The sequence below is a fragment of the Narcine bancroftii genome, chromosome 6, assembly GCF_036971445.1.
Source record: "Narcine bancroftii isolate sNarBan1 chromosome 6, sNarBan1.hap1, whole genome shotgun sequence".
NCBI classification, from domain to species: domain Eukaryota; kingdom Metazoa; phylum Chordata; class Chondrichthyes; order Torpediniformes; family Narcinidae; genus Narcine; species Narcine bancroftii.
Window position 1 is genome coordinate 69,404,507 of NC_091474.1, and position 13,174 is coordinate 69,417,680.

General features: G+C 39.2%; 1 protein-coding gene across 1 annotated transcript in view; it reads left to right on the forward strand.

Moving 5' to 3' along the window:
* LOC138736174 (CUB and sushi domain-containing protein 1-like) overlaps nt 1-13,174 on the forward strand; it is a 2,349,200-nt gene that overhangs the window by 1,888,422 nt on the left and 447,604 nt on the right. The window contains exons 36-38 of the mRNA XM_069885244.1: nt 3,643-3,767; nt 4,455-4,551; nt 6,228-6,332. Coding sequence (XP_069741345.1) covers nt 3,643-3,767; nt 4,455-4,551; nt 6,228-6,332 — 327 coding nt within the window. The remainder of the gene's footprint in view (nt 1-3,642; nt 3,768-4,454; nt 4,552-6,227; nt 6,333-13,174) is intronic.

Here is a 13,174-nt window from a genome sequence, read left to right on the forward strand (position 1 = left end):
TCATTAAAAGGTGCTCCATATTTTCCACTGCAGGACTCCCATGTCTAACAATCACTTTAGTCATAGCCAACGCTGTTGCCATTCCATGTTCCTTAATTTTGTTTCTTTATTCTTGATTAGAGTTCAAACAAATGATTCATTCATGCCTTTGTTTTGTGTGAGTTTGGTAAATGATGCACCATCTTCATGTTGCTTTATTAATTTCCAGTTATGGTGTCACACCGTCACCATATTTCCTTTACCGCTTTTATTGCTTGGAAGGGTGCACTTTTATACAACACATTTAAAATATTACATAAAGTGGGGGGTGGGGGCGGGGTGTGTTTAACCACAGAACAGCATGATCACATCAGAGAAGCATAAAATATCTTGGATGAGGGAATTTTACATGTATTATTTGTATAATTTTTTTCTTTCTTTTTAATATATTTTTATTGGTTTGGAAGAGAAATATTACATGCCATATATTGAACAAACAATAATCGTAAATCTTAATAAATAAAATACAGAACATGAATCATAAGAAAATTATACATTACATTTCATGCAATAATCAATATATCGTAGAAATTCATTTGGAAAAACTTTGGTTCATATTCTATTATTGAAATAAATTCCTGGTAAAATAAAATAAATAAAGTGATCATTAAATGTAAAGAAAAAACCCAGAAATTAAAAAAACAAAGAAAAAAGAAAAAGAAAAAAAAAGAAAGACCCCCCTCATACTAGCCCCAATACTAGTCCTACTCCTCCAACTAAACATAATCATCAGTAAAAAGTAAACAGAGAATCGAGTTTCAGTCTCCGCACAACGAGCAAGTGTTTCCCAGAGCACTCGAGCCCATGTCATCTAGTTATGATAGTAGTCCATGTGTGGGCCCTATATTTTGTCAAATTCAATCATAGTTTCTTTAATATATCTAATTTTCTCCAAACTCCAGCAAAACTCTTGTAGATGATAAACTATCTTTCCACTTCATCAAAATTGCTCACCTGGCTAGCAATGATGTAAAGGCTACAATTCTTCTTTGAATTAGATTTAAGGAAATATGTTCCTGTTGCAAATAACCAAACCAAGCAATACAAGGACAAGGATCTAGTTAGATCCTGAGTATCTCTGATACCATTTGGAAAAATCGTTTCCAAAAATCTTTCAGTTTTGGACAATCCCAAAACACATGGATCAGTGATGCCTTGTAAATTCTCCATCTGTCACGCAATGGATCCACATCAGAATGAAAACGGGATAGTGGAATCTATATACCACTTTCAATTGCAAAAGGCAATGTTGTGCATAAAATGAGGAGTTGTTAATTAGGTCATGTATAGTATCCCAATCTTCATCTGAAATTAATATGTTCAAATCTCTTTCCCATTCATTCCTGATAGCATTTCCTGAACCCATTTTTAAATCCAGTAGGTTATCATGAATGGCAGCTATCAATTCACCATGGTGAAACTTTATATCAAAAGGTAAATATTTGGGTTAGGGAACTCAGGGAAAATTAGGAAGTTGAGACTGAGCAAAATGTCTGATTTGTAAATCTCTTTAAAAAAAATGACTATTAGGAAGATTAAATTTAACTGTTAATTGTTGAAATGAAGCAAATTGCCTCAAATATACAAATCTCTAAAACTTTTATACCCAATCTGACCCACTACCCAGAACCTGCATCCAACATAGAAGGTAGAAAAAGATTATTCTTAATAATAGGGCTGGATAGAGAAATATTAAGAAAAGCACAATTTTCTAAATTGTGCCCATATCCTTAACCTATGTCTCATTATTTGATTATCTGTCAGTTTTGAAAATGAAAAGAACCTAAAATTACCAATGTAGCTCGGCTTTTAGAATAAAATCAATTCCATTTCTACCCAAGCTGAATGATCATCTAAAGTATCAAAATGTTATAACAGTAATAAATTTGGTGTACTAACTGCCCAATAATAATATCTAAAGTTTGGAAGAGACCAGCCCCCATTCCTTTTGGTTCTTTGTACGGGGCTGTTTGCCTTGTCATAGATACGCAAAAATAATTGAATCTAATGAGTCAAAATAAGTTTTAGGATTGAAAGTTGGTGAAGATTGGAACATAAACAAAACGGAGTTAAAATGTTAATTCTAATTGCATTACTATGTCCAATCGTTGTCACACACACGGGTGTCCATCCTGACAAGGATTCTTTAGTCTGCTCGATCAATGCTAAAAAAATTATTTTAATAAATTCTTACAACTCTTTGTAATTGTAAATTGCAAATATTTGAGACTTGAGGTGGGATGCGAGTGGGAAGGGAAGGTTGAGAATCACTGCTCTAGACCCAATTGTTCTTAAAATATTTTGCTTGACATAAATTGTCATTGGCCCATTTCCTTTAGAGTTCTGAAACCGTGCACATAACGAGTCAATGAGGTACGATTAAAACAGTGGTTTTCAACTGTTTTCTTTCCCCCACATCCCACCTTAAGTCATCCCTTACTAACCACAGAGTACCGACGGCCTAGGGATGACTTAAAGTGGGATGTGAGTGAAAAGAAAAAGGGTGAGAACCACTGCTTTAATAGGTCGTAATTCACTCTTCTGAAAATGTATTTTATGCCCAAAACATGACAAAATTGAGCAAACAGCAATAATATGGTTGGTAAAGGAATCTCAGGGTTGGAAATAAACAACAAAAGATCACATGCATAAAGAAACAATCAAAATGTTTTAGGCTTTACAGGGGAACTCGGCATCTCTGCTTTTCAATCTTAGTTTGGAACCTTTAACAAAGCTTTTTGGGATGGTTCTTGCGTTCATTATTATTTGAGGTAAATAGTAAGAGTTATGATTTAATTGTTTAAATATTATAATCATAGAACCTGATGTCCTGAACAAAATAAATTATGCATTAATTATGGTAATGCTTTTAATTTACAATTGATATGCGATATGTTTCTGGTATGATTTCTGTGATCATTATTTTAACTTGTGTAAAGGGTTTTTATTAAACTCAATTAAAAAAAATTTAAAAAGAAAAGAAAATATTACTGAGCAGCCATGGGCTTCCCATTCAGAGCCCAGAGTGATAGTAAATATAGTTAAGGAATAATGAAGTTGAATGAATGCAGCCAAGCAGCAAGGATCGTTGGTGATGTGTTAAATTATTGCGTCATTGTTGATCACATAATATTAATAAAATGTAACTATTTATGGTTATTACTATATTAAAATTATAAACCACGCTATCTCAAAATCCGCACTGTTTAAAACTGTTATACAAAGTACGAGTGTGTGTATCAAACACATCTATATACAAACATATGGTGCATGTGAATTTTTAATGATATTTTTATGTATATCTGTGATTGCTCTATGCTGTGTATTGTGCACGCAGCGTGGTCCGAGAAACGTTGTTTTGTCTGGTTGTGTGCAGTCAGATGATAATAAACATGGTCTTGAACTTCAAATGGAAGATGGGTCTATTTATGAGCTCTGTGAAGTGAGCTGCAGCTCCATTAACCTTTGGTGTGGAACCTGAAACCGTTCAGTGGAACAGCGTAAATTTTTAGTCTCAGCTTTTGTAAAACGGAGAACACCTGCATACCAGTTCCTCATTTGCGAAGTGTCACGGCAAGAATTTTCTTTTCCTTTTTCCTCCAGTCCCCTGCCAAGGAAACCTGATTGAACGCCGAGGCACTGTCCTCTCACCGGGTTATCCAGAGCCGTATGGTAACAGCTTGAACTGTGTGTGGAAAATCACGGTAACTGAGGGAGCAGGTCTACAGGCAAGTTGTTTGTATGTAGAAAGTACGCCTTTTGTCTCTGTTCACACCCCTCTTTGAGCCACCTCAACCCAGCAGCTAATCTAGTCCCAGGTGAAATGAGAACTGCAGATGCTGGGATCTTGATGAAATTATGAGAAGCTGGAAGGACTCAACGGGTCAGGCAGCACATGTGGAGAGAAATGGACAGTCAATATTTTGGGTCAGGACCCCGAAACGTTGGCTGACCTTTTGTGCCCGTGGATGCTGCCTGGCCAGCTGAGAATCTCCAGCATCTCATTGATGTGTATCCCTTGTTTTGATTGCCATTGCATCAGTTAATGCCATCATTATGGTTAGGCCAAGAGAGAGAATTTTGATGAAATTTGGCACGAGCAACACTCTTCAGTTGTATTGTGCGCTGAGCAGCAAAATTTCCGTCATTGGGTTCAGATAGTACGAGGGCCATGCTATGTCTTGGGCTCGTGACTTGGAGCAGATTAGCCGATCGATGCACTATTGGGATCAAAGCAATGTTAACTTGGCCAAGAAGCTGTCACAATTGAAGTAATGGTTTGGTTCTCACACTTTACACATATTTATAATGATTATCATTATTTTTTTAATTAAAGTTTGTGAATAAGATTCAAGTGTGGTGATCTTATCAGACTGTGAATTTTACTGCAATTGAATACTGATTTTGTTGAATAGATTCAAGTGATAAGCTTTGCCACAGAACACAACTGGGACTCGTTAGAAATATATGATGGAGCTGATACAACCGCACCAAGACTTGGGAGCTTCTCAGGTGAGAGAATGAAAGCAAATTTTATCTGCATTATTATTAAAGGATGGGCAACTACTGTACTTTTCTCTTTCTGTGAATTAACTGCTATCGGGACATCTTATACCAAAAATACTTCCCGGATCCTAATCTGTGGTCAATCGCCCAATTAATTGATGGAAGGCAAATAGATATCAGTAAATGACAACAACAGGTCCCAAAATCAATGGTGTTAGAGGCTGGTTTACCTCCTCTCCTAATTTTATAGTCATCACATTCCCAAATTCACCTCTGACCAATTCATCAAAAATGAGCCTGCGGAGGTCCTCCTCCCTGCGACAGGTCCATGAGCATGAAGGAGACCTCAACCTTTGGATCATCCACAACCCATGACTGGTCTGGTGTCACCCACTAAAACTGAAGCTGTAAAAAAAAACTCGCGATGATTTGAGTTGGTTGTGGTTGGTCTGATCCCAATGATGATGCACTGTCAGAATGAGTGATGCCCTCCTCTGAGTGGGAGCCAGGGTTATCACTCTGTATATCCTTAGGCTGAAGGCCCAGTGCTTGATTACAGATATCAATTAGAACACTGAAGGTCAGAGCATTTGACATATTGCCTCCATGTTGATCTCTCATGCATTGTTAACTCCAAAACCACGTGAATCAGTGTCTTCTGCTCTATGACTGGATGATAGGGAACAGGTGTGGCCAGTTACTTCCAGGCCTCAAGCCTCATTGCTGTGCTGTCTGCAATATCCCTGGATGATAGGGAACAGGTGTGGCCAGTTACTTCCAGGCCTGAAGCATCAATACTGTGCTGTCTGCAATATCTCTGGATGATAGGGAAAAGGTGTGGCCAGTTACTTCTAGGCCTCAAGCCTCAATGCTGTGCTGTCTGCAATATCTCTGGATGATAGGGAAAAGGTGTGGCCAGTTACTTCTAGGCCTCAAGCCTCAATGCTGTGCTGTCTGCAATATCACTGGATGATAGGGAACAGGTGTGGCCAGTTACTTCCAGGCCTGAAGCCTCAATGTTGAAGGGCCATTTCCAAATCCTTGCCTTCCCCTACTGCCTTACACTCTCTGACAAGGAGGAAAAGTGATGTGTGAGTCAGGGTGGGTTGCTGGGGTACTTTTTGGACATCTGGTTGATGTGGCCTCTTCCCCTGTTAGTGGTTGCCATAATATGGTGCTTTTAATATGAGATAGGAAGCTATGTAGGCTGGATGAGCATTTCATTCTTTTTCAATGGGAAGAGGAATTGGCCTGCAATTAACATAATAAAATTACGGAGGATGATGGAAACAGCATTGTGGTGGTCTGCTTCTGGATTCTGCTTCACAACCAGTTCAATGAGCTCATCAGTTTTGGAAGGGCAAGTGTGGCACATCCACCCTCATGGAGCATCCAATCATGACGGAAGGTTGCTGTCTAAATACAACTGTGATTTCTGAGACACTTGCCAGATCAGTTTTAAACGTGAAATGGAATTGCAAATAAGGGAGATGATTTCAAATTGAAAACGTCTCTGCTGTTTGTCATCCTTTCTGAAAGCTGAAATAAGACGAGGAATACCTGAGTAACGGAGACCGACTGTGATTGCAGATAATCTGAACCACGTTGCGTGTGCAGGGCTGATGCTTCATTCTTTGCAAACCAGATGGACTGAAAAGGGGAAATGCTTTATTTTTTTATAGGTACTACCATCCCCGCACTGTTGAACAGCACCTCCAATCAACTCTACCTGCACTTCCATTCGGATATCAGTGTGGTAGCAGCTGGATATCACTTGGAATATAAAAGTAAGTGATCACATGACTGCTGGAAAGTTTGGAGCCAAGCGCAGGTCCACAAGCTCCTTTTGAGTACTTAATTGACCACGTTTGCGAGTCTGAGAGCAGCAGAATTTTAATTGTGCATGGTTCATGGTACATCATAACCCCTGTTGCATTATACATTACTTTATCTCCATGATGTCCTTTGTTCCCAGCTGCTGTGTTGGCAGGGCTTAATGTCCCCAAGGACTTCATTCTACAGCTTATGTGGGCAGTGATCAGATCTCTGGTGCTAGAAACTGCAGCCTCTGTCCCCCTGCCCAAAACCATCCCAACAAATGCTGACAGTTTGCAGATGTCAAAGGCATTTTCACTGCTCTGATATCAATAATTTCATAAAAGATATTTAATGGATTTATGTAGTGCAAGTAATTGGGGAAGAGTTCTGTGATTCCATTAAACTTAAGCAGGTCATTCTTGATCCCATGAGGCTACCAAGGGAAGAAGAGCAGAGAGGTGCATCAATTGGGAACAACTCCTGCATTCTGTGGTGTGTTCAGTGCAAGGGCACTAGAAAGTAGGAGCAGGTGTCTGCCATTCTGCTCCTCAAAACTTCCCCAGCTTGGTGGATTCACTCCTCCACATTCAATTTCCCCCAAACTTTCAAAAAATAATCCATCTCCACCTTAAATACTCATGATGAGTTCAACTCCACATCCCTCCAATGGAAAGAATCCCAGATAATCACCTTCCTCCATGTGGGGGTAAAAAAATTCTGCAAAACTCGATTAAAATGACCATATCGTCCACTGGTGAAAACTTCTCAAAGTTAACCCTGTCTTGCCCACTTTGGATCTCAAATATTTGAGCAAGCCTCCGCCTCGTTCTTCTTTAGGAATGGGAGATGTGGTGGTTCCTGACTCTTCCTGATTCCATGTTGCAGGGCATTATGCTGAACTTCAAAGGGTTCACAAGTGTTGGTTCCACGTGAACCTCGACCTGGTCCCATATATTTGGGATTTCTTCACATATTGGTGTCAGAAATAATAATTCCTCCTGAGCTGGTTGTGTAACATTAGGATGAAGATTTTTCTCCTTTAATTTTTATCCAGTCATTCCCCAGGAGTAGAATTTGAATTTAATTGTGACTGCACAATGTCTGATCGGCAGGGTTTTTAAATCCCGACATAGAATGCAGTAGACTCGATGCAGTTCCTGGTGTGAATAATTTTGTAGCACGGTGTTATCAGAAATTGCATTCATATTACCATTAAATAGTTGGTGTTCAAATCTGGACTTCAATGAACATTGTGGCATGTTCTCATAGCAACACACAAAATGTTGGAGGAACTCGGCAGTTTAGTGTTAACAAAAAAATGGGTAGATGCTGGAATATAACAATAAGAGCAGGGAGACAGTACAGGTTGGCAGATGGTACATGAATGCATTCTTGTTAGTGCGCAGGTAGATTGACCCCAGCATAAATTACCCTGTAGACCAGTGGTTCGCAATCTTTTTCTTTCCACTCGTATACCACTTTAATATTCCCTTTGCCATAGGTAAACTGATTAGTAAGGGGTTGCTTAAGATGGTATATGGGCAGAAAAAAGTTTGAAAACCACTGTTTTAGTCGTCCCTCATTGACTCGTTATGTAGACGATTTCAGAACTCCAAAGGAAATGGGCCAATGACAATTTTTCTCAAGCAAAATATTTCAGTCACAATTGGGTCTGGAGTAGTGATTCTCAACCTTCCCTTCCCACTCACATCCCACCTTAAGCAATCCCTTACTAATCACAGAACACCAATGGCATAGGGATTACTTAAAGTGGGATGTGAGTGGAAAGAAAAAGGCTGAGAACCACTGCTGTAGAAGCACCTAATAGACCTGAGATTGTCTTATCTCGGAAGCTAAGCAGGCTCAGGCCTGGGAGACCGCCAAGGAATACCAGGTGCTGGAGGTTTCTGTGAGGGGCGCTGGACAAAGTGGCGACTCTGTCTTCCTTACAGTGGACAAAAGTCAAATAATTTCATTTATGTTACATTCTAAATGTAACATACCTTTAGATGGAAGTAGAGCCAATGCGCAGTTATTTAACAGCTGTTCTCACTGGCAGGTTGGACAGTGGAAAGATTGCAGTTTCTAGAGCCATAGTGATACCCAACTTCCATTCAACCTGCACGTCGATTAGGAGCAAGCTTTCCTTCAGCCACCCACCCATCCCACCACACAGCCCTGAAACGTCTGCAGATTAGATTAGAGGAATTTGATCGCATTCTAGTTATACTGCACTCCCACTGCATGTACACCCCCACTACTTTCAACCATTCTGCTAGTCAAGTCAAGAAGATTTCTCATTCCACCATGCTAATAGCTATAAACCTGATACACAGAATGGTAGATTGTCCAGTAGGCTGAGTGGGGGGTGCCTGCAAGACCAGGGATGTTGGGCTCCTGGCAGGAGCGGAGATCTCTGACTGCCAGAAACCTCGGGCTTTATAATTCTTTCGACCCCAAAAATTCAATCGAACCACCCCCTGATGTTCATCAACCCCATTTTTGACTATGGCATTTTCTTGACCCTTTAGATCATCTCGTTGACCCCCAGGAGTCGATATTGACCACTTTGGAGACCCCTAATATGTTATTTAAAGTCAAATTCTATTCAATGAATGGTGGGGCAGGGGCAAGGTCAGGGAGGCCTTACTAAAGCTCAATCTAGGGGCTTGGGTTATAGTTAATCCACCACTGGATACACAGACAGAAGTAAACTAAATAGAGTCCAGTGCTTTTAGTTAATTGTGCTGTTGGATGACAGTGCACCAACTATATTGCCGTACCTCTTCTTGAGTGCCACCAGCATATTTTGACTGATTGCATATTGCAGTTGGATTTGCAGCTATTAAGCTAGCTGACACTGAAGTAAGTTATTCATAGGAAGTAGAGCTCCCACTGGAGCCTATTAGCACACAATTTAGTTTGGTATCATTGGAATAAATTTGTTATAATGACAGCAAGTAAGTGTGTAAAATAGCTCAGATAAGCTTAGTGTTATGACTGTCAAATACTGCATGTGAATGTTTTTTTTAAACAGCAATTATAATTGAACTTGCACTATATTTATCCAATGGTGCCTGCTTATCTGTGGTTTTCTTCGTCAACCAATGAATATTTAAAATTGTTTTCCTTTGCAAAGGAGAAGATAATAGCTTAAGAAATAATTTGATTGCGACCACGACCTGACAGTATTATACTCACATTAGTGTAAGGTTACAAACGGTTTGATAAAGTTGGCATGAATTGGCGGATATTTCTGTGTGCAAATGACTGCTGCAGGGTCCATATATTCATATTTGCGTTCCACCTTTGATGACACGTTGAACCTGATGCCAGATTAGAATCGCATCCTTTTTGCAAGGAACCGAGATTGCCGAGGGAATGAAACGTGCTGAGTTAAGATGGAAGTCGAACAGATGGGTCACCGTATGATGGAGATCATCAAAAGATACAGAACAGTATTTCTCCACCTGTGTCCCACAAACATCCAGTGGTCCATGGGTTTGTTATAGGTGGCCTGCAGCCGCCTAAGGAATATTCAAGGTGAAGAAAGGTGGGGAACCACTGATAGAGAAACTTGCTGCCCAAAAGTGTGACTTGAAGAGTCCAAATTGACTCCATCTTGGAATCTGACCCAAATGTGTACTCTTCTAATTTCCACCACATGCTTGGTTATAAATATCTTTTAAACCCTTTGTTGGATGTTAAAATTGTTAACAATGCAGCTAATTTGTTTAATATTTCACAGCAGCATGCTGATGCTTCACCTAAGTGATTGGCCATGCTAAGTGAGCACTAAATCAAGATTTTGTTTCTTTAGAAGTGTTGCCTCTTTTTTAAATGTGCTTGAGATATAATTTAAGATGGATTATATTGCAAAAAAAGGTTTAAAAATGATGGGTTATAAATGTAATGTAATTTGCAGAAGCAATAATAATGAGAATGGGGAATTTGTAGAGCTGTCAATGCTATAAGTTTACTTATTTCTTGAAAGGCTTTTTTTAAATTCTTGTCACAAAATCTAAAAGCAAGGGGATCAACATCTGTCGATGATCATGCAGAATGGGATAAATATCACCTTACAATGGCCAGTGGTATCTCTTTCCCCCCCCCCCCCCACGAATATCGACACAATGCATAGAACCTGCTTTTCTCACATGGTCAAAAAAATCAGCTACCTTTTTCTGTTTGAGCTTCAGCCAAATGATTACAGAATTTTGGCCCAGATTAAATTTGTCACTTCCCTCTTTGAAGGAAGAGACAAGCCTTTGTGGGTGGACATTGAACTGGAGAAAGCCGGACAGTGTGTAGCAGAGGATTTTGTATATAAATAGGACTCTAAATTTATATCGGGTGGATAGGAAGCCCCATTCATAAAGCATATTTTGAATATTTGGCACAAATTGAACAATTTAATTGGATCAAAAAGAAAAATAACTCCAAAAATGCCCTTGATTCAAAGTAGATCAATTCCTTTAACAGTGGATAATAAAATTCTATGTACATGATTCCTTAAAGGGATCAGATATGTGGAAGATTACTATTTACAGGGGCAACTAATGTAATTTGAACAATTAAAGAAATAAATATGATATCCATAATAATACAATCTTCTGCTACTTTCAATCAAAAAGTTGTTTTTTTTTCGGATGCATTAGGGCTGACCATGATTCTACCAGAGAGCAGTGAAATGGAAATTCCGATTTGAAAGGGGACCACAGAAGTTTATATCAGTAATGTATTTTTTTTACTTCAATCAGACCCTCCTAAACAAGTGTTATACAAGTCAAAACAGAGATGGGTATCAGACTTGCATATTAGTATTGATGACAAGAACTGGTCTGACTTGTGTCAGAACTGAATGACTAGTGCAATTCAAGTAAGATTTAGACTGGTGCAATATAATGTTTTACATCAGCTAAATCTTACCCTGCAGAAGTTGCGTAAATTAAATTCAAATATATTGGATCTATGCTTTAGATGTGTGGAAGAAACAGGAACTTTTTTACATTCCACCTGGTCACGCTCTAAAGTGAAAATGTTTTGGGAAAATTTAAGAACTTTATTCAACCAGATCACTGGGAAACAATTGCCACAAAGTCCAGATTTGTTTCTCCTTGGAAATATTGTGGATGCAAGACCCAAAATGTGGCTGTCCGAGAACCAATGAGAATTTCTTAAAGTTGCATTGGCAGTGGCCAGGAAGTGTATTGCAGTGAGCTGGAAGTCTGATTTCCCCTCTGGACATAGCCTGTTGTTTTCCTCTTGCAACTTGAGGAAGTCTAATATATTTTTGCAGGTATGGCAGCCATATTTTCACAAGGCAGGGTTGAATATTTAAGATATTTATTCTGTTTTTGAGTTTTCACATCCATGTTCTTTCCCATATTCGAGATCCAGGCAAGAGAAAGAATTAGACTTTCTGAAATGGATTCCTTTTTTCTTTATTTCTTTTCCTTCATTCACTTTTTTTTCTATTTACTATTTTCCTTTGTTATCATGGGGTTTTATTTGGGGGGGAGGAGGAGGGATGGGGTTAGGACAACTTGTATCAATGATTCTTCCTCTTTTTCACTTTATGTAAAATATTCAAAAAAAAAAGAATACCGAATTTCCAAAGGGTGGGGAGTAAATTTGGCATTTGTTGGGTTTTGAGAACTGATGGCCATTTGCACAGTGGGTTGATTTAGGATGGGCAAGTGGCCTTCAAGAAGTGACAGGGATTTCCGAAAAGTGCATTGATGCGCTTGCTTTGGATCCCTCAGTTAGTCTGGATATATCTGTGTGCAAATCACTGCTGTAGGGTACATATTTGTGTTCCACTTTTGGTGAGACGTTAAATCTGATGCACACTCTTTTGCAAGGAAAGATTTGGAACTGTTCAACTTTTGCCCTTGACCCTAGTTGTTTCTCATTCCTTATTGCAAGTCTTCTCACCTCCCGGGGGAAAAAAAAGGGCTCCTTTAGAAGCTGAAAATCTAATGTAAAAACATAATGCTGGAAATGCCAAGGGGCCAGCCAACACCCGTGGAGAGAGGAAGAATAGATAACATTTCCGGTTGATGACATTTCATTAAAAATCTTGATTTTAAAATCAAATGAACACCTCGGGTTGTTTGCTATTTTAATTCCGCCAATCAACTTGTGACCAATTGCAGGAAAATTTACTCAAGGTAGACATTTCCTGGCATCAAGCACCTCCCTTGATAAATCATTAGGGTGGCATGGTTAGTGTAGCGGTTAGTGCAATGCTGTTTTGGCACCGGCGATTAATCCTGTAAGGGATTAATACATTCTCCCCATGTCTGTGTGGGCTTTCCCCAGGGGATCTGGTTTCCACCCTCTGTTCAAAACGTACCAAGGGTGTAGGTTAATTGGGTGGTATGGATTTGTGGGCCGAAATGGCCTGTTTATCGTGCTGTAGTCTAAATTTTTTAATTTCTTCACATCTCTTGGGTACGTCTTATTAGTTCCCAAATGGTTCACTAAAGAGGTCACTTATTTCAGATTCTAATTGAATACTGTTGAATTAATTAAATTTATTGTCATAAGAACAATCAATGTGATCTACCAGGATCATTGTTTGAAAAGAGATCACAAAATCACTGAAGACCTCTACTGCCCTGCACGTAACATCTTTCAGCTTTTCCCATCAGGAAAGAGGAGTATCAAAAGCAGAACCACCAGGCTAAAAATGCTCAATGACTGAATGAACTGCTCATACAACCAATCGAGACGTGACAATTTATGAATAAATATTCACACACACACAGACACACACACACAGACACACACACACACACACACACAC